At 33.1% G+C, this 23424-nt stretch overlaps 1 protein-coding gene and 1 pseudogene across 1 annotated transcript; one reads left to right on the top strand and one right to left on the bottom strand.

Moving 5' to 3' along the window:
- Positions 1–1380: 1380 nt before the first annotated feature.
- Positions 1381–21487, bottom strand: LOC128163689 (fibrinogen-like protein 1; annotated as a pseudogene).
- On the top strand, positions 12350–13405 carry LOC128163688 (uncharacterized). Its single transcript, XM_052827322.1, has one exon. It carries the CDS (start codon positions 12350–12352, stop codon positions 13403–13405), a length of 1056 nt encoding a protein of 351 aa, XP_052683282.1.
- Positions 21488–23424: the final 1937 nt, after the last annotated feature.

The following is a 23424-nucleotide window of genomic DNA, read 5'->3' as shown; positions in this document are numbered from 1 at the left end:
GTTTCGTGTATTTGTAAAATTTTCACTATGATGCGACCTTTTGTGATAAACATGTAGTATGCACCAATAATATATTATTAATGTATGATAATGTAGTTGCATTAGTAATCCGGATCCTGACCAATAATGGCATAACTTAATCATTTACGACAAAATAGCGAACAACTAGATGTAGATACAATTACACATCTTGTTATTGCAGTAGTAAATTAATTAACTTAATTTATTAATGATACAATTTTGTATCAAATAAAAAATATGAGCAACAACATGTTTCATATTATAATATTATTCTACTACAGTTATTGCCGAGATCAAAGAGATACATTATTCTCCAATATACCACGAACGTCATCAGTAAATTATCAGATCAGAAATACCTATTTGTCTCGCACTGATCATGAAAGTACAACTTCAAACCATGAAAGTTCAAAAACCATGTCAATTTCACGTGTTAGTTCCAGTCAAAACGATGTGTATTGCCTCTAATGTTTATACATACTCGGTATGCACGCCCAAAAAGAAACGTTGGTTCGTTAATTGTATCTATAGAACCACGAAAAACTATAAAATTGATAACTTCTTTAATGATTATCTCTGTAACAGGGAAACACCTTCAGTCAGTTAAAACCTATGTTTTGACTTTAAAAGATATGCTTTTTGGTACAAAAGGTTTATTTCCAGCTGCTTTGCATTTTATAAATAAAATACAATTCTTTTAAAGTTATGTTAATTGTTTTAAGTGTCAAAACAAGGACTATATTTTTAGATTAGAGAATAAATGTCTCCGCCGATTAGCAATTTGCTAGTGGGAAAGTGCAGAATGCATGAAATGAAGGTTTGGATCATTAAAAGGTTACTAAGGAATTTAAAATCTAGTTTAAAAAATCCCCAGAATAATCATTGCATAGCTGAAGACTGACATGGGTTAGCGTATATTAAAACACGCCAAATAGTCCCTATTCCCACAATTACATGTTATGTGAAGCAAAACAAATAGACATAATGTGTGTTATCAAAAGGCGATTTAAAAAGTGCAATTGTGCCCTTTAGTCAACTCAAAAAGTTTATAAATATTTTGAAGGTTGTCAACTTGAATGCTGAATAATATGTCGAAAATTTATATTAAACAATTAGAATGTTTGAAAAAATTACATGTTTATTGAGAAAGCCTTATGGAGAAAAGTGCGATCATAACAATACCATTGACATTTTACTATACAACCTATTAAAAGAAAACTCATAATCATGAATGAAAGGCAAACTTTATTGAATAAAACGTTAAACATTTCATTAAATGAACACAAGCAGAGTTTAGCTTAAACAAAAACTACGCACACTTTTAAGCTTTAGAGGAATAGGAAAAGACAAATCCTTGATTTACTAATGAATTTTCCTTTGCTCTCAAATCAAGAGCTGCTTTCGGACCATCATTATGACATCATACGTTGAGTAATACCAACGTTTCAAGTAATTTTAATTGAATCCGTCAGAAAAAAATGCTTATGTTAAGATGTGCTTTGTGACAAAAATTATCGATATTTTTATTGTTGCAAGTCTAATAAACTAAAAGAAAGTAAATGAAAATGTATTTTTTTTAAATAGAGTAATGATATCCTATATAAAGAGAATGGGTCTGACAATTTAAATTGAATTTGATTCTGATTATTTTAATGGGACGGGATTAAAAAAAAATAAACAAACTTTTACACAATTTTAAACATTAAACCTTTGAATACACTAATCGATGCGCATGTTTAAAAAAAGGGACGAAAGGCCCTTGCAGCTTTGTTCATGAAGTCTTTATAGTTTTCATCTCTATGGTTTTCGAACCATCATTCTGACTTCTTTCATTGAGTAATAGAAGCCTTTCCAGGAATACCAATTGATCCCTTCGGAATATTTTGTGTTTCCATACTCTCCATTCAGATTTGCCTTGTGGCAAAGGTTATACCACCACCCTCCGTGATATCTTGATCCACAATTATAGTCTCTATTATCGTTGTCATTGTCGTACGTAGTGAAGAACATTCCGTCATGGAACCACATACTGTCTTCTGGAAAAATACAAATTTACATATGTACATGTAAAAAATCTTTCTTTTATTATCGTCTGCGAATTACTATACATGTAATACTTTAACTAAACTGTAATTATTCGACTACGTTGCAATCAATAAAAACTACGATGACCACAGTTATTATACGCAATACTGTAAATTCCTTATATTACGCGAGCACTTAGTTCCGCAAATCATCCGTTGTGCATCAAATTGCGAGAATACGAAAAAAAATTCGTCAATTTTTGTCATAGTTTCATTTAGTTAACATCAGGCAGAAAAAAGAAAGCGAGATTTTAAAATCCGCAAGATGTGCATTGCGCGATATTACGAGGAAATTAATCCCTAGCGTTTAATTGGGAATTTAGAGTACTTCTTTAATTATACATTTTGTTTAAGGAAACATTTTACTTAGTAATATCAGCAACACATTCACGAAATTTTTACACAATTAATCAAAATATAATACCGTGTGAAAGGATCAGTTTGACTTAATCTGACCATCTTGCAATTGCTTTCGCATCAAGGTTAGGTCAATGTCGTTATATACCGTATATCAGGTTTTTCCGCGTCATGTTTTTTCCGCGATTCAGAACCTAGAACAGTATATAAAATTTACGCGAATCGAATTTTCACTATTTCAAAGTCATAGTGAAAATATAATTCAAGATTGTTTAACCCTGTGAAGTAAAGGGTAAACGTATCTAAATTGCCGCTCATTATAATAAAAAATTCGGACAAACCAGTCACACGATTTCCTTAATCCGATTTATTTCCCGAGGTGCAGGGAACAGTTAAGGGAGTTCTTTTGCCCGAGGCCACCGGATAGATCATATTGCATGAGCTGTTTCCTGCACCGAGTGAAAAAACGGGTCTATTGACTGTTCAGGCATTAAATAATTGATTTATTACCTATTTCCTATTTTAGTCTTTAGGGTATACAATTTGTATATTACAGAAGATTTTCGTGCCATTATGCAATTAACTAATATTGTTTTGATTTTTCAAATGCGTTAAAGCTGTTACGTGCATTGAAAGATATCATTAAGACTTATCAGTTTACACGTAGAAGGGAGAGTCTCAATATCATTAGATTATAAATAGTCATTTACCCTATACGAGGTTTAAAGCTGATTATTATTTGATACTTAATATTGATAATATTGAAGTAAACATCATTAGTTTTGAAAAACAGCGTCTATGTAAAGGAAACAAGCAGTTTTGTTAATGTTTACATAAAACGTTACGTTACATTCTCAGGGAACTATTGGAAGGACGCAGATCGTGAGGTCAGTGTTAATTATGACGTACAGAAAAACTACAAAATTTTATTGTAAATAAAATCATTTTTGGCAACACATTTTGTAATAATATACTTGTATGTGTTTTATTAATATCTCTTTGTAAGTCAAGCTTGTAAAATAATGTTTGTATGCATGTAAGGAGTTGCTCATTAATAACCAAGGTCAAATTACGTTGTCATGTTAAGGAATATGATTTAAAGATATTATATGAATAAGTGAAGAGTATTGAAAAAAAGAAAAGTTCTGTCGTCTGCATGTGATTCCTTTGATCGATACACATGTAAACATTACTAACAAAACTGTTGGGTATACACGGAACAGGTGTGAAAATGACCTAGATGGTCTCTCTATAGGAGAAACGATCTGTAGAATACTGGGCTGTAAGTAGAATAGAAATAAATAAAGTTCTTGTTATCGTGAATATTGCAGGATAACCTCCTTGGTCTCGAAATGTTGTTTGAAATATCAAAGCCGAGGCTTACGCCTCGGCTTTGATATTTCAAAACAACATTTCTTGACCTCGGAGGTTATTCTCCAACATTCACGAAAACTCGTTCTTTATTTCATAATTAATAATCGAGAAAATAACAATGAGAGAGAGAGAGAGAGAGAGAGAGAGAGAAAGAGAGAGAGATTGAAACAACTTACCATCCATTGATGGTTCCCCTTATAACATAAGGTAGATATGTGTTGCCCGTTCGTTAATGTTACAGATTGAAAGATTTATATATAAATAAAAGAAAGTAAAATCGTTTTTGACAGATCTTACCAATACTGATTCCGGGGAAATAAAAAAAAAATAAAACAAAATATGAATTCAAATCTTAAGAACGATATGAATAACCACCACAATAAAAAAAAAATAAGAACGTAAATTCTAGCACATGTACCTTCTCATATCTGACGGCTTCTGATGTCGTGTGAGATGGTATAAGAGCGGTAAATCCACGCAGAAGACGGCACGTTTTTGCTAAGCTTTCTATGATTAGGAATCTAGAGTACTTCTTTAAATATACATTTTGTTTAAGGAAAAAGTTTACTTAGTAATATCAGCAACACATTCACGACGTTTTCACAATAGTGATCAAAATATAATACCGTGTGAAAGGATCAGTTTGACTAAATCTGACCATCTTGCAATTGTTTCGCATCAAGGTTAGGTCAGTGTCGTTATATATATCCCAAACATGCAATGTATTGGGTGGTCTCAAAATTAAGTTATTCATGTAGCACTGACATCTATTTAAGATTTGAAGTTTTTTTTTTTCAATGGATGATAAATCTTCCCGATGTCTAACAGTATACAATTATATAATGCTTGTGCAGTCAATAGACCAGAATATTTTTTCAATAGACTCGATTTTTTTCCCGAGGTGCAGGGAACAGCTAAGTGTGTTCTATTGCCCGAGGCCAACGGCCGAGGGCAATATATCATACTGCATGAGCTCTTCCCTGCACCAAGGGAAACAATCGGGTCTATTGACTGTTCAGGCATTAAATAATTGCTTTATTACCTAATTCCTATTTTAGTTTTTAGGGTATACAATTTGTATATTACAGAAGATTTTCATTTACCATATACGAGGTTTAAAGCTATTTGATACTTAATATTGATAATATTGAAGTTAACATTATTAGTTTTAAAAACAGCGTCTATGTAATGGAAACAAGCGGTTTTATTAATGTTTACAATTAACGTTACGTTACATTCTCAGAGGACTATCGGAAGGACGCAGATTGTGGGGCCAATGATAATTATGACGTACAGAAAAACTAATTTTATTGTAAATAATTAAAATCATTTTTGGCAACAAATTTTGTAATAATATACTTGTGTGTGTTTTATTAATATCTCTTTGTAAGTCAAGCTTGTAAAATAATTTTTGTATGCATGTAAGGGGGTGCTCATTACCAACCAAGGTTAGAATACTTTGTCATGTTACAGATGGTAATTTGCATTTGGGCACAGCAGGGTCACTGGGGGGGGGGGGGGTAGGTTTCAAGATTGTTAAACATCTTGGATCAATTAACATGTCCAGCATTCAATCATCTTTTGTGATAAATTATTGTCTAATCAGAACCTGGCACATGTAAATTCTCTCATTCTTATTTTCTCTGATTTTGCTGCTGGATGTAAATTTTTCCATGAACTTTGTTTTATCGTATCCTTTCTGATCTCCACCAGATCCAAACTACAAATGTGATAATATCTTGGATGGCAGGAGGAATTGCAATGCGTAGAAGGTATAGGCCACCCATATCATCTACCTAAATTACATTTGTAACAATGGTTTATCTAGTCTAATTGTGGGTTACTCTTTCATTCATCGTTTAGAGTCATTTTAATTTCAAAATTGTAGGTCTGGTTGGTATAATTTAGGCTTCGATGATACAGATTATTCAGGTTCAGTTAGCAGCTGTTGGTGGGGGAACGCCCGGGTCCAAAATCCATTCAATCGAAACGATTAGGGCAAGTTTTTCATTCATATCAACCAAATTCAGTTTTCCTTCAGATTGGTGGCAAGGAGTGTTGATCCGGTAATCTTGGCCTTTGTGTTTCGGAAACAACTAAGGCCAAAATATGGGAAAACAGTACATCGACTTTATTAAAGTCGTGCAATCTGATATTGATTCAGGGGATCAACAAAAGATTGCTATAGTTCAAGATCAGTTGGTTCTTCAACCGAAGCCCAGACAAAACAAACTCACTTTTAAGTCACCTTTAAGCCATCTTTAAGCCACATTTAAGCATCTTTAAGACATATATCAAATGCAAAAGCTCTTTTATAGGGATGGGAGGGGGGATCCGAGTGATGATATAATTTTCAAGGAGGAGGGGGGTGTTCCAGGCGGTTTTAATTGTCGCTCCATTAAACGACAATATACATCATTTGCAATTGCCACATGCAGTAAATACGTCACCCGTAATTGGTAATATTGTTTGTTATAGAATTGATAGTCTAATCAAAGTACTGAAGAACTGACGGGAGTTGATTTTGTCGATGTTTATTTATTTTAAAATCAATGATATGTTATTTTGCATGACAAGTACATGTAGTTTCTAATTTGTATTTGAATTACGCACATTTTTATACATGTAAAATGAATTTTTGGACTTTTTCTATAAGAATGTGAGAAACCCCCATATGAATAATGTTAAATAATATTTAAAGATAAGATTAATTCAATCAAACTATGTATCAGTATTAAAAATATTTCTCGAAAATTGTATGGATCCAAGCAATATTGAACTTTAGTCTCGTTCAACCAAACGCTCGGCTGACACCGTAAATCTCCGACAAGCAAGAGAGGCTCTCTGTTCGTCGCAGATTTACGGAGACAGCCGAGCGTAGAGTTGAACGAGACTATATTAAACTCTGGCGTAGGAATATATACATACGACTACAAAAAATATCTAAATTGTTCGTACCATTTAAAATCTGACTTTTTTCAAGGTATTTATAAATAAGTTTCCTTGAAAAACAATGCTTTAGCATACATTACATCGAATTTATCAATTATTTTCAAGAACTAAGTCTTGTCAGCAGCGATGATTTGTGCTGAGGTCCAAACACTGTTTCACTTTCGGTTTGTCTGAGTAACTGCATAGGAGAGTTGATTAAAATCAAATCCCAAAAATCATGTATACAATTAAATATTTAAACATACTGGAACGGCGAGATGATCATGAAAACCGGGAAAATTGCGTAGAACTAATACCCTAATAGTTTCAATGCATTTAATAAAAGAAATGATTTCATCTTCTTCCTTGCATTTGATTTTGCTATGAATTAGATGAACGTTTATCTATAAGCTACTCGGTTTAAATTTATGTACTAGGTAGGCCTACTAGTAGCCTAACGGTTTCCATTTAGGTATAATATAATTTTTTTTCACTGAAGCGCAAGTTCTGTATTTCATTCTAAATATATGCAAGCATGTAATTTATAAATTAGATATATTTGATTGTTACAATTTGAATGGAATTCAAAACATACATATTGAATATATTGATTCAATATCCATGGACATATAGGATATAAAAACCACGTAAAATACGTAAGTTGCCCTGGCGCAGAGGAAGTGAGGTGATGCTGATAAGCGAAGGGTCCCGGGCTCAATTCTCGTCTTGGGCATTTTGATTATTTTTTTTTCATTTTATTTTCTAGAACAAAAACCGTTTTTAAAATCTTTTCTATCATTATCATACAGTTAATATATTTTGTTGGTAAATTAAGCACAATATTGAATTAAAAGATTGTTTTATGGCTTAAAGGTGGCTTAAAGGTAGCTTAAAGGTAGCTTAAAGGTGGCTTAAAGAAGTTTGGACATTAAGGACCTATAAGTTGTCCTAAAAGGTGGCTTAAAGGTGGCTTAAAGATATTCTTTAAGCTGCCTTTAAGCCAGTTTTACGCTTTCTTAAAGCCATCTTTAAGCAACACATATAGCTTATAGGTGGCTTAAAGATCGTTTTAAGCTACCTTTAAGCACCTTTACGCTATCTTTAAGGTGAACTTAAAGATGGTCATTCAACCTGTGCAAATGACGCCCAGGGCATTCTAAAGCACATGCAAACTATACGTTTGGAGGCCAATCGCAGACCTTCTTCAAACTGAATTGAGAATAACAGACAATGCATATTAAAAATGTCCAAGTTTACGTCCACTCTCTGGGGCTTAATCGATGCTGAACTCTGGCTGTTATATATGTCATCACAAGCACCAACGACCACTCAGCCTCTTTCCACTTTGAAATGTTACGATTATTACTTCAGGGGCTCTTGCACAATGTACCCATGTTTATATCAATATTCATGCATGTACAAATATTGGCCTGTTTAGTTTGGCCTGATATATATGGGACCCAGAGTTGCGCAGAGACCATACCTATCCTTGTACCTATATGGTTATGGTCAGAACAATCAGCTGCCAAAAAATAATTGATAAAAACCGACAACATGGCCTTAGTCCACATTGTCAACTCCAAGTCAAGTAAGTCTGAAAGGGTTATGTCCTTGATAAGGCATCTTGTGCTCATTTGTTTAAAGTATAATATCCAAATCAAAAACACATAAGAAGATATAACAAGAGGCCCAATGGGCCACATCGCTCACCTGAGCAACACTGGCTCTATATTGGCGTTTCAAAGGATATTGTGCCATGTGGCCCCTCAGTAGATTAACCAAAAATGAATGTCCAAATTTTCACTTATTTTTGCATATACATAATTTTTGACATATTTACCTGTATGGAATACCATTTTTACCGAAAATAAGATAATATGCAATATAAATAACTAAATTTTCAGTTGGTGTTCACGGTTAACTTCCAGTTCCCTTTATTTTAGCCCCCCACCCCGCCCCCATCACTTTATAAAACGATTACAATACATGAGAGCACAGAGGTACATTTTCTCCCTCCATTACTTACTAGTTATTGTATTTTAAAAAATCCTATATGTGAAAAAAGAAAAGTGAACCTCAATGCACCAGAATGAATGCGCTCAATTCCTCAAATTAAAAACATTGAAAAATTTAATTCGCCTTCTCCATTATAGACAATTGTCATTTACCAGGCATGAATTTGTTTTGTATGACGTTTCATATCCTTACTCACTTGATTGAAGAATAAACTTAACTGAAAAATGTTGTCACATATGTTAAAGAGCTAAAACTCAAATTTTTAATTTTTAAGAACACCGATAATGCATTTATCCTCATAAGAATAATGTGTCAGGACCATGGACACTGTTTAAAAGGCGTCATTTTCATTTACTTGCGTTCGAAAAACTATCAAAAAATTGTGTAGATTCTATACAATTCATCGTTAAGGAAGGGACACCAGAAAGTAGTTACAGCATATCATCCTTTTAGCAAGACATTTCTATTGATCAACCGAAATTGCAGCGTCAATCGTAGAATTATAAGCAAGATACATAGCTTGATTTGAGTCATGTTTTTGTTCACATAAGTTTATTACATTTAACTTAGGATTTTTAAACTTGGTATTTCCTATTCAGCATAGCTGCATTTAAAATATAAACAAACTAAAGCATGAACTCAGCTTTGTGTACAAACATATAGTAGCATTGTGCGCAAATCTCTATATCATGCTTATAACTCGAACCTTGACTCTCAGGTTAGTAAAATTATAGGAATTTGTAAACAATTAAAACAAGAGAAAACTGCAATAAAACAAAGAAAAAACTCAATTTATTTTTCATAATATATATACTTTAGTTATATATTTCTAGCAGCGAGAATAATCTCCGTTTAGATTGAAATTGCTGAGCATCTTAATAGAACATGTTGCATTAATCAACCATTACGTAGAGATCGTACCGAATTACACGCACCAACATAATTTGACCCCCCCATGGTGGCCCCACCCAGTGACCCTAGTTTGAACAAACTAGAATGAATCAACACTACCTGAGGATGCTTCCACACAAGTTACAGCTTTTTTCGCTATGTGTTCCTATGTAAAATTCGACCCACCCACAGTGGCCGCACCGTACCCCAGGATCATGGTTTGAACAAATTTGAATCTACACTACCTGAGGATAGTTCCAAACAAGTTACAGATTTTCTGCTGATTTTTGTTGTGAAGATTTTCTCTATGTATTCCCAAGTAAAAATTTCGACCCCCCATTGTGGCCCCACCTTACCCCCACGGGATCATGATTTGAAAAAAATTGAATCTACACTACCTGAAGATACTTCCACACAAGTTTCAGCTTTTCTGGCTCACTGTTTTTTGAGAAGAAGATTTTTATGATTTTTCTCTATACATTTGTATCTAAAATTTTTATATCCCATTGGGGCCCCACCGTACCCCCCGGGGATCATGGTTTGGGCAAGCTTGAATCTACACTACTTCATGATGCTTCCACACAAGTTACAGCTTTTCTGGCCAATTGATATTTGAGAAGAATGTTTTGAAAGACATTTCTCTGTATATTTCACCTCAGGTGAGCTAACAGTTATTTATGTTTCTGCTACATGTACACGCACTTAGTATTTCCATCAGCAAAATTAATCTCCGTTTAGACTGAATAGACTACAGAAAATACTGACAACTAGCCTAAAACACATTGCAGTAATCAACTATTACGCAAAGACCATACCGTATTACCATTAGAATTTGTATTTTAGGTGTTAAAGTACCGTACCTGTTAATGTATCTTATTTCCCGCAAGTAACAGTCAGCTGTCTTATTTACCGATGTCTATATTCGATTGATACGTAAAAATTACAAAATACAGGCGATAGTTCCCCTAAGTTACAAACCGTAATTCATGAAAACGAAACGAAAATCAAAACAAATTAAAACCACCGTCAAAGGTAAAAATGTCAACGCACTGGAATATTTAATCTCAATTTACTTCACAAAAACGGCATTAATGTATCTTGCATGTTTCAAATATTCCTTTCGCACGCAAACTGTTCCACAACAACCAAATTCATCTTTGTCAGATTAACCCATTTCTCAAACGTTCAAAATGGCCGCTTCAAGGAGGATTTTGAGATATGGAATACCGAACCCGAAGTCATTAACTGATCGAATCCCACTCCTTCCAATAAAATTTTTCGTAATAACTCATATTCAGAAAAAGATTGGCCCTTAATTTTTGCAATTTGTATTTTCCTCTCCATAAGGATTATTTATCTTAAATTGCGTTGAATTATGACTTAGTAGCTCTTTAGAAGAAGATTTTTAAAAATGCACCCCCATTTTTCTACAGTTTCGAGGTTTTCTCCGCTTTGAATAAAGATCGGTCTTTCATTTCTGCAATTTATATTTGCCTTACCATAAGAATGCTTTGTGCTAAATTTAGTTGAAATTGGCCGAGCGGTTTTAGAGAAGAAGTTCAAAATGTAAAAAGTTTACAGACGGACAGACGGACGGACAGACGGACGACGGACAGAATGAGATCAGAATAGCTCACTTTAGCTCTCAGCTCAGGTGAGCTAAAAATGAAGTGATATTTTTGAGAATGAACTCAACTATTAACTATCTTAAACTAGTTTAATAACTTAACGAAATAACAAAACATTAGTAAAACAAATAAAACAAGCAAGAAATAAGGCACTCAACGTAAACACAATGTCGACTCGATGTTGGTCAACATTGCGCTTTCTACAGTTTCGATGACATAAACAAGATATAAAAGATACGATGCATACGTAGAAACTATGTCGACTCGATGTCGACCAACATTGTAATAATGACGATATCAACTATGTAATTAAGAAAGAAATCGCACGATGTAGACACAGTGTCGACTAAGTAATGATCAACATAACGATGTCGACAATGTGTATAGATTGGATAACAATTTTCATTGTCACAAATTTTCATTCACTATTATCTAAACAAAATACCTGCATTCCCTGAATAACCATTGACATGCAGTCTATACGTCCAGTTTTCAGATTCAACATAAAAGGTCGAATACTCTGCATACTTCCAAACACAATCATGGTCCATCATTTCGATTCTGAGATATGTGTAGCTATCATTTGTTAATTCATGGATATTCCGGTTACCTAAATTTGGACACATTATATACCCTGAGAAAAGCATTAATATGCCAATTGTAAATTAGGAATATTTTTAATTACGCTTGTATACGTTGATAAATTAATATTCCTAGATGAAATACTCGACTTTGATTAATTTTATTACGTCACAACACTTCCGGAATCAGATGAGATGCGTACTTCGAGCCCGATTCGTCAGTGTACTTTCATTTGTCTTCGAGTGTGGATGTGGTCCACTCTCGCTCGTCAGACATAACACGTTTTAATAGATAACTACGTGGTGGTTATCATTTAAGTGTTTATAATCACGTAGTGGTTATTATTTCTTTTTCATATTTAATACGTTACGAGGTAGCGTATTTTTTATAGTTTTGGTTTGAGGCTAACGTGAGTTAGAAAATGGCGGGTGTTGAACACCGTTCGGACATTTGGAGAAGGAAAAAATGAAGTGTGAAACTTCCAAACGTGCCTCAAGAAAAACAGAGAAGAAAACTACTACCGTGGGTAGTGAAGAAGAAGGCGGTATAGCTAATGCTGCCGTAAATAATGTTCATAACAGCGAGGACCGAGCAGTTACTGGTGAAAGTAACGTGGCAAGCACGAGTTCCTCGACTCCTGGAATTGTGGAGGTAATGACATTATTAAAGTCAATGAAAGAAAACCAAGATAGTCAAGACAGAAAAATTGAAAAGATGAACAGTCGTGTGAATGAACTGTATTATGGTGACATGACTGAGTTAGAAGAAGAGGAGTTGTTACTGCCTCCTATATTAAACCAGTCTTCTGATGTTGAAGTTGAGAGGGATTCGTGTGAACCCCCGAGTAAAAAACGTAGAGAGGATGGTGAAACCTCTAGATTTAGACAACTCGGGGTTAAATATAAAGTCACAGAAGATTGTGATGAAAATGTTGATGAGGAATTGGCAGCTTTAATAAATGAACTCTTCAGGGAAGGATTGAACGATGATTATTTTAATGAACTTTTGAAGAGTATAAAAAGGCCTGAAAATTGCAAATCATTGATAAAAACTAGAGTTAACCAGGCTATGTGGAGCATTCTAAATCCAGATACACGTAATTGTGATGCAAAATTTCAGGTTATTCAATCAGCTGTAATTAAAGCATCAGTGAACTTGACAAAGTTAGCAAGTAAACTCAATGAAATGGATACTGACATTGTTGAAGGTTTGCAAAGCCTGATAACTTTAGCTACAGATAGTTTAGCCTTATTGGGGCATAAAAACAAATTGATAAATGTTAAAAGAAAAGAACTTCATAGACCTGATTTAGGTAGAGAGTATTACCATTTAAGTTCACCTTCCTCGCCTTTCTCAGAATTTTTATACGGTGATGATGTGGCAAAATCAGTAAAAGAGATTCAAGATGTGAACAGAATAAGTAATAAAGTACATGGAAAGTTTCACAGAGGAAATTTCCGAGCGGGATCATCTTTCAGAGCTCGAGGACGTCCCTATGAGAGCAAGAACCCAAAGAACTAACAGCAGTTGGGGTCGTTGGTCAAACAACTCGAGTGCCAAAGACAGTACAAAAAACTCAAAGGGGGAGCGCGGCTCCAACAAATAGAGGCTGAGGTAAGTACAAAATTAAACAGTGATGTTTTTTGTGCAGGAAGATTAAAAAAAAATTTCCTTTGAATGGCAAAAAATTACAGAGGATAAGATCATTTTAGATATTGTTAATAATTGCCATATTGAATTTGATGTAGACTTGGGTTTACCATCTCAGAGCGTGGTGCCTCATTCTGTGTTTGCAAAGTCTGAAATAGAAAAAATTAACCAGCAAATCAATGAATTTTGTGAACTGGGCATCATTAAGGAATGTGAATTTGTAAAAGATCAATTTTTATCTCCAATTTTTACTATACCTAAAAAGAATGGAGAGTTGAGAGTAATTCTAAATTTCAAAGAATTAAATAAGTACATTCCTTACCATCATTTTAAGATGGATTCTTTTGAAAGTGCTATAAAATTAGTGACAAAAGATTGCTTTATGGCATCATTAGATCTTAAGCATGCATATTATTCTGTACCAATTGCAGAAAGCCAAAGAAAATATCTAAGATTTATTTGGCTTGGAAATTTTTTTGAATTTTCCTGCTTGCCAATGGGTATTGCCTGTGCTCCCCGACTGTTTACAAAATTAATGAAACCAGTATATTCTACCCTAAGGGTTATGGGTCATTTAAGTGTTGGTTACATTGATGATTCTCTTCTGATAAGTGACACATTTGAAGAATGTGTAAAAAATATATCAGATTCAAGATGTTTGATAGAAAGATTAGGATTGGTGATAAATGAAGAGAAATCTGTATGTACGCCATCTAATTGTATTACATTCCTGGGGAATGTAATTGATTCTGGAAAAATGATTGTAACCTTAACTCAAAGTAGGGCAGACACAATTTTGGAAGAAAGTTCAAAAGTATGGAAAAAAGGAAAATGTACAATTAGATTGTTGGCTAGAGTAATTGGCTTAATTGTGGCAAGTTTTTCTGCTGTAGAATATGGTCCATTATTTTATAGAAGTTTAGAAATGGACAAGATTAAGGCATTTAAAGAAAATAATGGAAATTTTGATGCTATGTTAAGTATCTCAGAAAAATCTAAAAGTGAATTGTTTTGGTGGATAGAAAATGTTCACTCTCAGAAGAGAATCATAGATCATGGAAATTCAGATATAGTGATAACAACAGATGCTTCCACCAAAGGGTGGGGAGCTGTTTGTGATCAATGTAGTGCAGGAGGAAGATGGAGTCTTGATGAAATAGAGAATCATATCAATTATTTAGAACTTCTTGCAATATTTTTAGCATTAAAATCATTTTGTATTGATTGTTCTGATATACACGTGAAGATAATGACAGACAATACATGTGCTAAAGCATATATAAATAACATGGGTGGTATAAAGTCAGAAAAAATGAATATTTTGTCAAGAAAGATTTGGTTTTGGTGTATGAATAGAAATATTTGGATTTCTGCTGATCATGTTCCTGGTAAGAACAATGTAGCAGATAAATTTTCTAGAGAATTTAATGATTCAGTGGAATGGAAAATTGAAGTTGGAATTTTTGAGAGATTTTCTAATGTATTTGGAATCCCAGAATTGGATTTATTTGCATCTAGACTGAATAAACAGATAGATCTATATTGCTCATGGAAACCTGATCCAGATGCAAAATTTATAAATGCTTTTTCTTTTAAATGGACAGGTTATTATTATGCTTTTCCTCCTTTGAGTCTAATAAGCAGAACATTACAAAAGTTGAGGACGGACCAGGCAGAGTGTTTGATGGTGGTTCCTCTGTGGCCAACTCAGTGCTGGTATCCGGTGCTAATGGACTTGTTGATAAGGATTCCGTTGATTCTTCCGCGGGGAATTCTATCCCTACCGCATTCGAGGGAGAAACATCCACTACACAAGAAACTAACTCTAATAGCGTGTCGCTTATCAGGGAAAATCTGGAAATGCGAAAGATTTCGCGAAAAGCTTCAGACATCATCATGGCTTCCTGGAGACCAGGTACAAAACAACAATACTCAAGCTATATTCGAAAATGGATTTCGTTCACAAATAAAAGGAAAATTAGTGCAATTCAAGTTCCTGTAGACCAAGTCCTTGAGTTTATGACTGAACTGTATGACTTGGGGTTAGGATACAGTGCACTTAACACTGCAAGATCTTCTTTGAGTGCGCTAGGAATTTCTTGTGATGGTTTTTTAATAGGAAAGCATCCATTGGTGATAAGATTTTTAAAGGGCGTGTTTAATTTAAGGCCCAGTAAACCACGTTATTCTAAGATATGGGATGTTTCTTGTGTATTGAATGTATTGAGAAAATTATCACCTTGTAAATATTTGTCGTTAAAAGATTTGTCTTTAAAATTATGTATGTTGATTGCATTAACTACTGCTGCTAGGTGTCAATCCTTACATTTATTGAGTATAAATGGAATTGAGAAAAGTAGCAATGTATATAAGTTACAGTATGAAGGTATTTTGAAGCAGGATAGACCTGGGTGTCATACAAAGTATTTAGAATTGAAAGCTTATCCACCAGATAGAAGATTATTTGTGATTACTGTAATAAAAGAATATCTGAAGAGGACAAGTATTATTAGAAAAGATTGTAAATATCTGTTTGTTAGTTATGTGAAACCTCATAACAGAGTTTGCAGAGACACTTTTTCAAGATGGCTTAAAACTTTAATGAGTAAAGCAGGTATAGATATAAATAAGTTTTCAAGTCATAGTATTAGAAGTGCTGCTGTGTCAAAAGCAAAATATGCTTCTGTACCTATTGATGATATTTTGAAGGTTGCAGGGTGGAGTAGTGTTGGAACATTTGGAAAGTTTTACGATAAGAAAATTGTAGAATCGCAGTTTCATTCTGCAGTATTGACTTGATATGTATTGTGCTGATTATTTTTGTGAAAAATAATAAATTTTTGTTTGTTCATAAGCGGGCTTGTGCATTTTTTGCTTTAAAGTCTCATATGATTCCGGAAGTGTTGTGACGTAATAAAATTCCCCAATTAAACGAGACTTACCTTGGTTAAGGTGAAGTTTGATTGGAATTTTATTAGTCACATTAACACTGGAGGGATCAGATGCCCGCCACATTGACTATAATACAATAGTACCCACCCTTGAGGAAGGGATGTTTTAAAATATGATAAATGGAATTCAATTAGTATAGATTTGTGCAGAATTGAATATATTAGAAAATGCACAATCCCTTCCTTTCAAGACTGACGAACCGGGCTCGAAGTACGCATCTCATCTGATCCCTCCAGTGTTAATGTGACTAATAAAATTCCAATCAAACTTCACCTTAACCAAGGTAAGTCTCGTTTAATTGGGGAATTAAAAATTAAAATATAGTAAATCACAATATCAATACGTTGTAACAATATATTATTATTTTACAAAAAAAAAAAAAAAAATTATCGTCCCTTCTTTCAAGTTTTACCAAATCAAATATTTGTCTTTCTGACAAGCATCCTACCTAACCAGAACTCTGACTCTGTAGATCCAAATCCATCTTCGTAATCTGTCCAGTCTCTGGTAAAATTCTCTGATCCATCAAACCGTCTCTGAATGAGCTTTTTATAATGATAAAAAAATCAAAGGAAACAAAATATAAATCATTTTTTGTAGTACATGTAGGTGTTTTACATGTAAAAGAGTTACATACACTAACTTAGAGAGAGAGAGAGAATTATTCATCGATGTTTCCTCCGATTACCTATGGTAGATATGATTAGCCAATTCATTATTTGCATTAAGCAACAAGAATCTGTCCCTTCAAAAAATGTATCTTCATAACAGTTCCTGATCATACAATCAAGTAATTATGTGGGAAAATATAGAAATATATTATTTAAAAAATGTACATATTTCTTAAGATGGATTTTAATTTCTGTGAGATTGTTAATTACCATATAAAAAAAACCCTTTATAGAGACACCATTATCTATAAAATATCATCACGGAATGCACTGGATATTTTCAAAATTAATTAAGAAAAAAGAAAAGTATAAAAATATGAAATCAGCATTACATGTACATATTATTTTGATAGGTTGTCATTATTTCTAGTAATATTTAAGAAATGAATTTAATTTTGACGTATGCTGTACATTAAACCATAACTTTGGACAGATTACGCTTTATAACCCGCGAAACGGTTTATAAAAAAACGTTAACTGCCCCAAGTTATGTTATATCGTATAGCATACGTCAACATTAAATTCAATTCATATAATTTAATACATAAACAATACTAACTCTCCGTATCATTTTTATGGTTTTGTTTTAACCGTTAATTACATTTTAAACTACCCACGCATTAGTACATCCTTAGTAACAGGTGACCCTGGTTAGAACGAAGCGAGGACTAGCGGTTATATTTGAATTTGGTGTCAAGACGCTGGTTTGCGACTTAATAGTTTACTTCAAAGGTACAGTTGTTAAAAGCTGGATTAGACATAAACTCATATGAGATAAAATGTGAAATTTACAGGGACAGGTCTCTTGGGGCCGTAGATGAAGTACATGAGGCAAGTTCATGTTCGGAGATCGAGACGGGATCGGGAGCGGTGTGTGAAATAACAGAGCATGCTGAAAATGGATTGCTTCATTTTGTTGTTTAACAGTAAGTCCACTAAGAGTGTTGTTCATGTGTTTTCTCTGAGCTGTCGATTATAGGATTGTAACTTCTAACAGAGGATTCATTTTTACAGTTTATGTTTTATGCCCCGACATAATTCTTTCACAGTCTTAAATATCTTAATCAGATGGAAATCTGTTCGCTTGTATACGAAAAGAGGCATCAGTCAGCATTTTAAAACCACACCAAAATACCATCATAAACATAGATAGCTTAAAAGTAAAGCGCTTTTAGGTGCAATTCCCATTCTGGGTTAAAATTTGGAGTTTTGGTAAATTAGGCGTTAATTTTTACAATGGTAAAAAATTTATTGATATTTATTTTTCAACAGAGGTCTTTAATATGTTTTATTTTTATTATTACATAATTGTGCATTTGTTTATCCTTTACATACCTCTGCTTTGTGCTTCTTCTCGTAAAAAATTATTTTGTTATGTCTTGAAATTGTTTAAGTTCCATTTGTGAGACATTTTTATTTTTTTTTAATATGGAAAGATTGGAGCAGGTTTTTTTTAATTGAAAAAAAAAATGAATTATTACCATTTTATTTTAAATGTATTTTATGCAAACGAAAAGAAATTTTTTTTTATTCACTTTTGTATACACATGCATGCAGTTTACACGTAAAAAATGTAGTTCCGGATAAATGTTGTCAAGGGGATGTGTCCCTATACCAAGGCATGTTATACAATATAATACATGTCCCTCCATCTGTATCAGCCAATCAAATTACGAGTTACAACCAAAATTAAATTATACCATTATTCAGTAAATGTTTTTTTGTTGTGTGTATTTGTTAAAAAAAAAAAAACCTCACTATGTAGCGACCTTTAGTGAAATACACGTTAGTAATCAGAAGCATTTATAAACCATAAATAGATTATAAATGTACAAATATCTTTGAAAAATCACTCATTTATCCAATAAGTTCTACATAACGTTAGACGATAAGACACAAGTAAAAGCAACATGTCTCATATTACCATATTAATAATCTAGAAAATAGCAATACGAGAGAGACAGAGAGACAGAAAGAGACAGAGAGCGACGTAGACACACAGAGAGAGAGAGAGAGAGAGAGAGAGAGAGAACAACTTACCATCCATTGATGGTTCCCCTGATTACATAAGGTAGATATGTGTTGTCCATTCGTTAATTTTACAGAGCAATAAAAATCTGTACCTACAAAGAAAAAATAATACAAACTTAATATTTTTAAAAACCCAAGCAGTAACCTTATTCGAGGAAAATTGGAAACGTAATCGGTTTTTATAAGCCAACCTTCAGCGATGATTTGAGTAAAAGTTCCCCTATTCAACAATACGCCACATGATATAAGTATTTTATATTAACTAAAGAATATTCATTGCTGACGTCACTAACATGTTTTATACATGTAAATAAGATCAATGCCGAGAGAAGTGTTAACAAGGATATCAAAGATTAAGATGAGTGAATGTTATTTAGGACATATTCAGAATAATACGAGAATGAATATTTTGTTTCAGTAAATTAAGCAGAAGGGAATTTATATGGTTCGGCCGGCTTTTCCTCGGCCAGTGTGTATAAAAAGAGAAAAGTATAACACAACCCCACATATTCTAAAATATGAATTTTGCAAACATAAGAAGGATATGATCTAGAATAATTGAAGAGTCCTGTTAGAAACCATTTAAATACAAATTACACAGTATTTTTCATGAAATTGAAAAGTTGAGGGAGTTTTCGGTAGATAATGACTTTTTTATGCGAATAGAAATATAGTAGCAATGCTAGTAAACATAAACTAAATACTGGTCAAATGATGGTATCATACGTTGTAATGAACCCCGTGGGAATTTTACACTTTTTGATTATTTGTTTAGGTGAAATCGTGATCTATTTCTAACTGTCACGTTATGCCATGGCAAGGCAATTTCAAAGAAGGACTCGACTCCGATGCATAAATATAATTCATAAGTGAACATTTTCAATTGTTATTATAGATATCATTGTTTTTGTCTACAAAATACAATTTTTATAATGACTATAGTTACTATGATCATCAAACTTGGAGTTGCTTTAACTTTCCAGCCTTTACCGTAAATTTATTTATGTTATCTTAAATGTGATAGTGTTTATAACAGGTTTACTACGTCCACGTTTGAATCGCTTGAGTTGCAGCCTGTCTAGTGGGTTCACCTTTAATTAAGCTAGGTCGACAGAGCTTTAGTCTTTTAAACCGAATGGTCTTGAGTTCGTGCCTACTTGTGGACGTTTCTACTGTAAATATAACTCGTTACTTTTGAACCCAGCAAAATACCCACCTAAAGAAATTTGAAATGTGTGAAAACTTTTTAAGAGATTAACATCTTAAAAAAAGGGGGGAATTCGAAGAAATTGATAGCATGCATATACACTGCCACGCTCCTACTAGCGCTACATGTAACTACATTTTTATCTGTTAAGCTCAGTTGACAGAGCTTTGTTTTTTTTTTAACTCTAAGGTCTCCAGTTTAAACCTACTTGGTTTTTTTTTCGATATATTCTGTAATATTGAATTATAGAACTCTTCCTTCCTTGTTGACATTTTTAAAAATAAAATCCCAGGAAAATTACTTGAACATCCTGTAATTAATTACACAAGGCTATAACACTATTTCAAACGTTGGTTTTTGTTTGAAACAAATGTTTTTTTTTTCAAATTTTAATTATATTTTTTATTCATTCATATATTTGAACAAATTTTACAAAGATATAATACAATTTCTAATGGATGATTTAATCTGGGTTTATTTCAAAACAAAAATCAAACTACACTAAACCTTTTAATTTTTATTTCTAAGGGAGTGTGTGGAACGGCAATTCACAATCAAATTGAAAAAAGAAACATGATTTGATTAGGCAATACCATACATCACAATAAACTTATTTTCTAAACAACAAGCATTTTTAAGATTGACAAATTTGAATATAATTAACTAAAAGTAAAACAGTTTTTGAAAGATCTTACCAATACTGATTCCTGTGAACTAAAATAAAACAAAAAAACTATGAATTCAAATCTGAAAATCAATTAAATAATAAATAAGAACGTAAATTCGAGCATATGTACCTTCTCATATCTGACGGCTTCTGATGTCGTGTGAGATGGTATAAGAGCGGAAAACCCACGCAGAAGACGGCACGTTTTTGATATGCTTCCTATGTGAAGGAGCACTACAAGGCATACCACATTGTAACCGAGCGGAAACTTTCTGATTGTTTATCGGAAACTCATCGAGAATGCACGAATTTGATGTTGTGTTGCCCGATTGCACATAGCGAAATGTGTTTCCTGCTGTGGATGAATAACACATTGCGAGTTTTTCAGAAAAGGCAAGAAAACAAATTAATAAAAAGAGTTTCATGTTGTCTGTTGTCTCTTGTCTGTCCATGTGAAGTTAAGATTTATATACTATGGAACTATTCAATATTTCCATAGTTCTAACAAAACAAAACACAATTAAAACCTATTTTTAAGGGTACGATATAAAACACATTAGTTTGAAACTTTTTTAAAATATGCTGTGTCATTATATTTATTAGAAACTTTCCAGTTAACCTAAAACTATTCATTTAAAGTACATTCTTGTTTACAATTTAAAATATTGATAAACTAATAGTCATCTAATTGCGATACACGTAATAACTGTTTCGATTTAAGACATTGTGTAAGATGATCAAAGTAAAAACATAAATGTTGACAGACATGCTTAATTGGGTGTAAAAATATTGCAGGCATAAAAGTTGCATGTATACTTAACATAAATACAAAACAAGCAGCAAAAGTCAATTCCTCTCGTTAGCATGAAATTACTGATAAAATCAATTTACTTAGTTTGAATATACATTAAAAAAAATAACAGGTAGAAAAAAAGCACCCCCCCCCCTTCTTAAAAAATCGAAAACAAAAACAGAACAAAAAAGACAAAAACAAAACAAACCTAGGTTTCCGGGTAACTGATTTTAAAATGTTCATGAATAAAGAACATACCAATGCAATGAACGATGTAAAAATTATCTATTATAGTAACTTGATTTGAAGTTGACATTTTAAAAGCAAAAGAATACATGAATAACTGTCTGAAAATAGAAGAATGTCTATATTCCAACGCCAACAGCTAGGTTGTCCTTTGGCTAGGGTAGATTTTTGTCTCTTAATGCATGTAGGAATTACCATAAGGTAAAAGAGGGTAACACACTAAGAGAATGTAAATATACATGTAAAGCTGTAATTTGCAGTGAATGTATACATATGAATGTATAAAGCATTTAGTATCCGATGTGATATTTATGAGATATTCAAATGCACATTTTGGCAGAAAAGAGCAGATAAAATCTAGTGTGTGTGCATGTAGACAATATTTTTTTTTATTGAGGATGTCTTCTTTTGCGTTAAAAATACAAATGGAAATTATTTCAAAAACGTCTACATGTAACATACTCCACATCTAATAAGCTTGTAACATGTCTTAAAATTAAAATGTTAAAAAGAATGGAGTCCTTAAAATATTTAGAAAATATTCCTGTCTTTGTCATAACGGGAGCGTCATTGTCCCAATCTAGTTGGTGTGATTTGTGGAAGCTACTTGTTTCGTACAGGTACATGTATAAGTGGATTATTGAGGTTGATTGGCAAACTATCTTTGTTGTGGCAACTATTACTTAAATCTCTTCAGGACACAGAATGGCGACTAGATTTCTTAGCTAAAGCTTGTGGGATTCAGGATCTGACACAGTTTAATTAAGTTTATATTGATTTTTGGGAGTTGATTTTAATCAACTCTCCTATGCAGTTACTCTGGCAAACCGAAAGTGAAACAGTGTTTGGACCTAAGCACAAATCATCACCGCTGACAAGATTTAGTTCTTGAAAATAATCGATAAATTCGATGTAATGTATCTTGAAGCATTGGTTTATAAGAAACTTATTTATGAATACCTTGAAAGTAGTCAGGTGTTAAATAGTACGAACAATTTAAATATTTTTTGCAATCGTATGTATTCATACGCCAGAGTTCAATAAAGTCTCGTTCAACCATCGGCTGTCTCTGTAAATCTCCGACAAGCAGAGAGTCATTCTATAACAAAAGGTCGCGTCATCAAGCTATCACGTGACCTGGTGAACATTCTTGTCTGTTGGAGATTAACGGAGACAGCCGAGCATCTGGTTGAACGAGACTAGAGTTCATTATTGCTTGAATCGATACATTTTTTTGAATATTTTGATTACTTCTACATAGTTTGATGGAATCAATTCTATCTTTAATCATTACACAACACGATTCATACGGGGTTTTTCCCA

Source organism: Crassostrea angulata, chromosome 9, assembly GCF_025612915.1.
Source record: "Crassostrea angulata isolate pt1a10 chromosome 9, ASM2561291v2, whole genome shotgun sequence".
NCBI classification, from domain to species: Eukaryota; Metazoa; Mollusca; class Bivalvia; order Ostreida; family Ostreidae; genus Magallana; species Magallana angulata.
The sequence above is the reverse complement of the archived record's forward strand: the minus strand, read 5'-3'. Positions and strand labels throughout refer to the sequence as shown.

What these genes read in the sequence shown, in the direction of transcription:
- LOC128163688 (XM_052827322.1), top strand. Translation starts at nt 12,350, where the DNA reads ATGAAGTGTGAAACTTCCAAACGTGCCTCAAGAAAAACAGAGAAGAAA.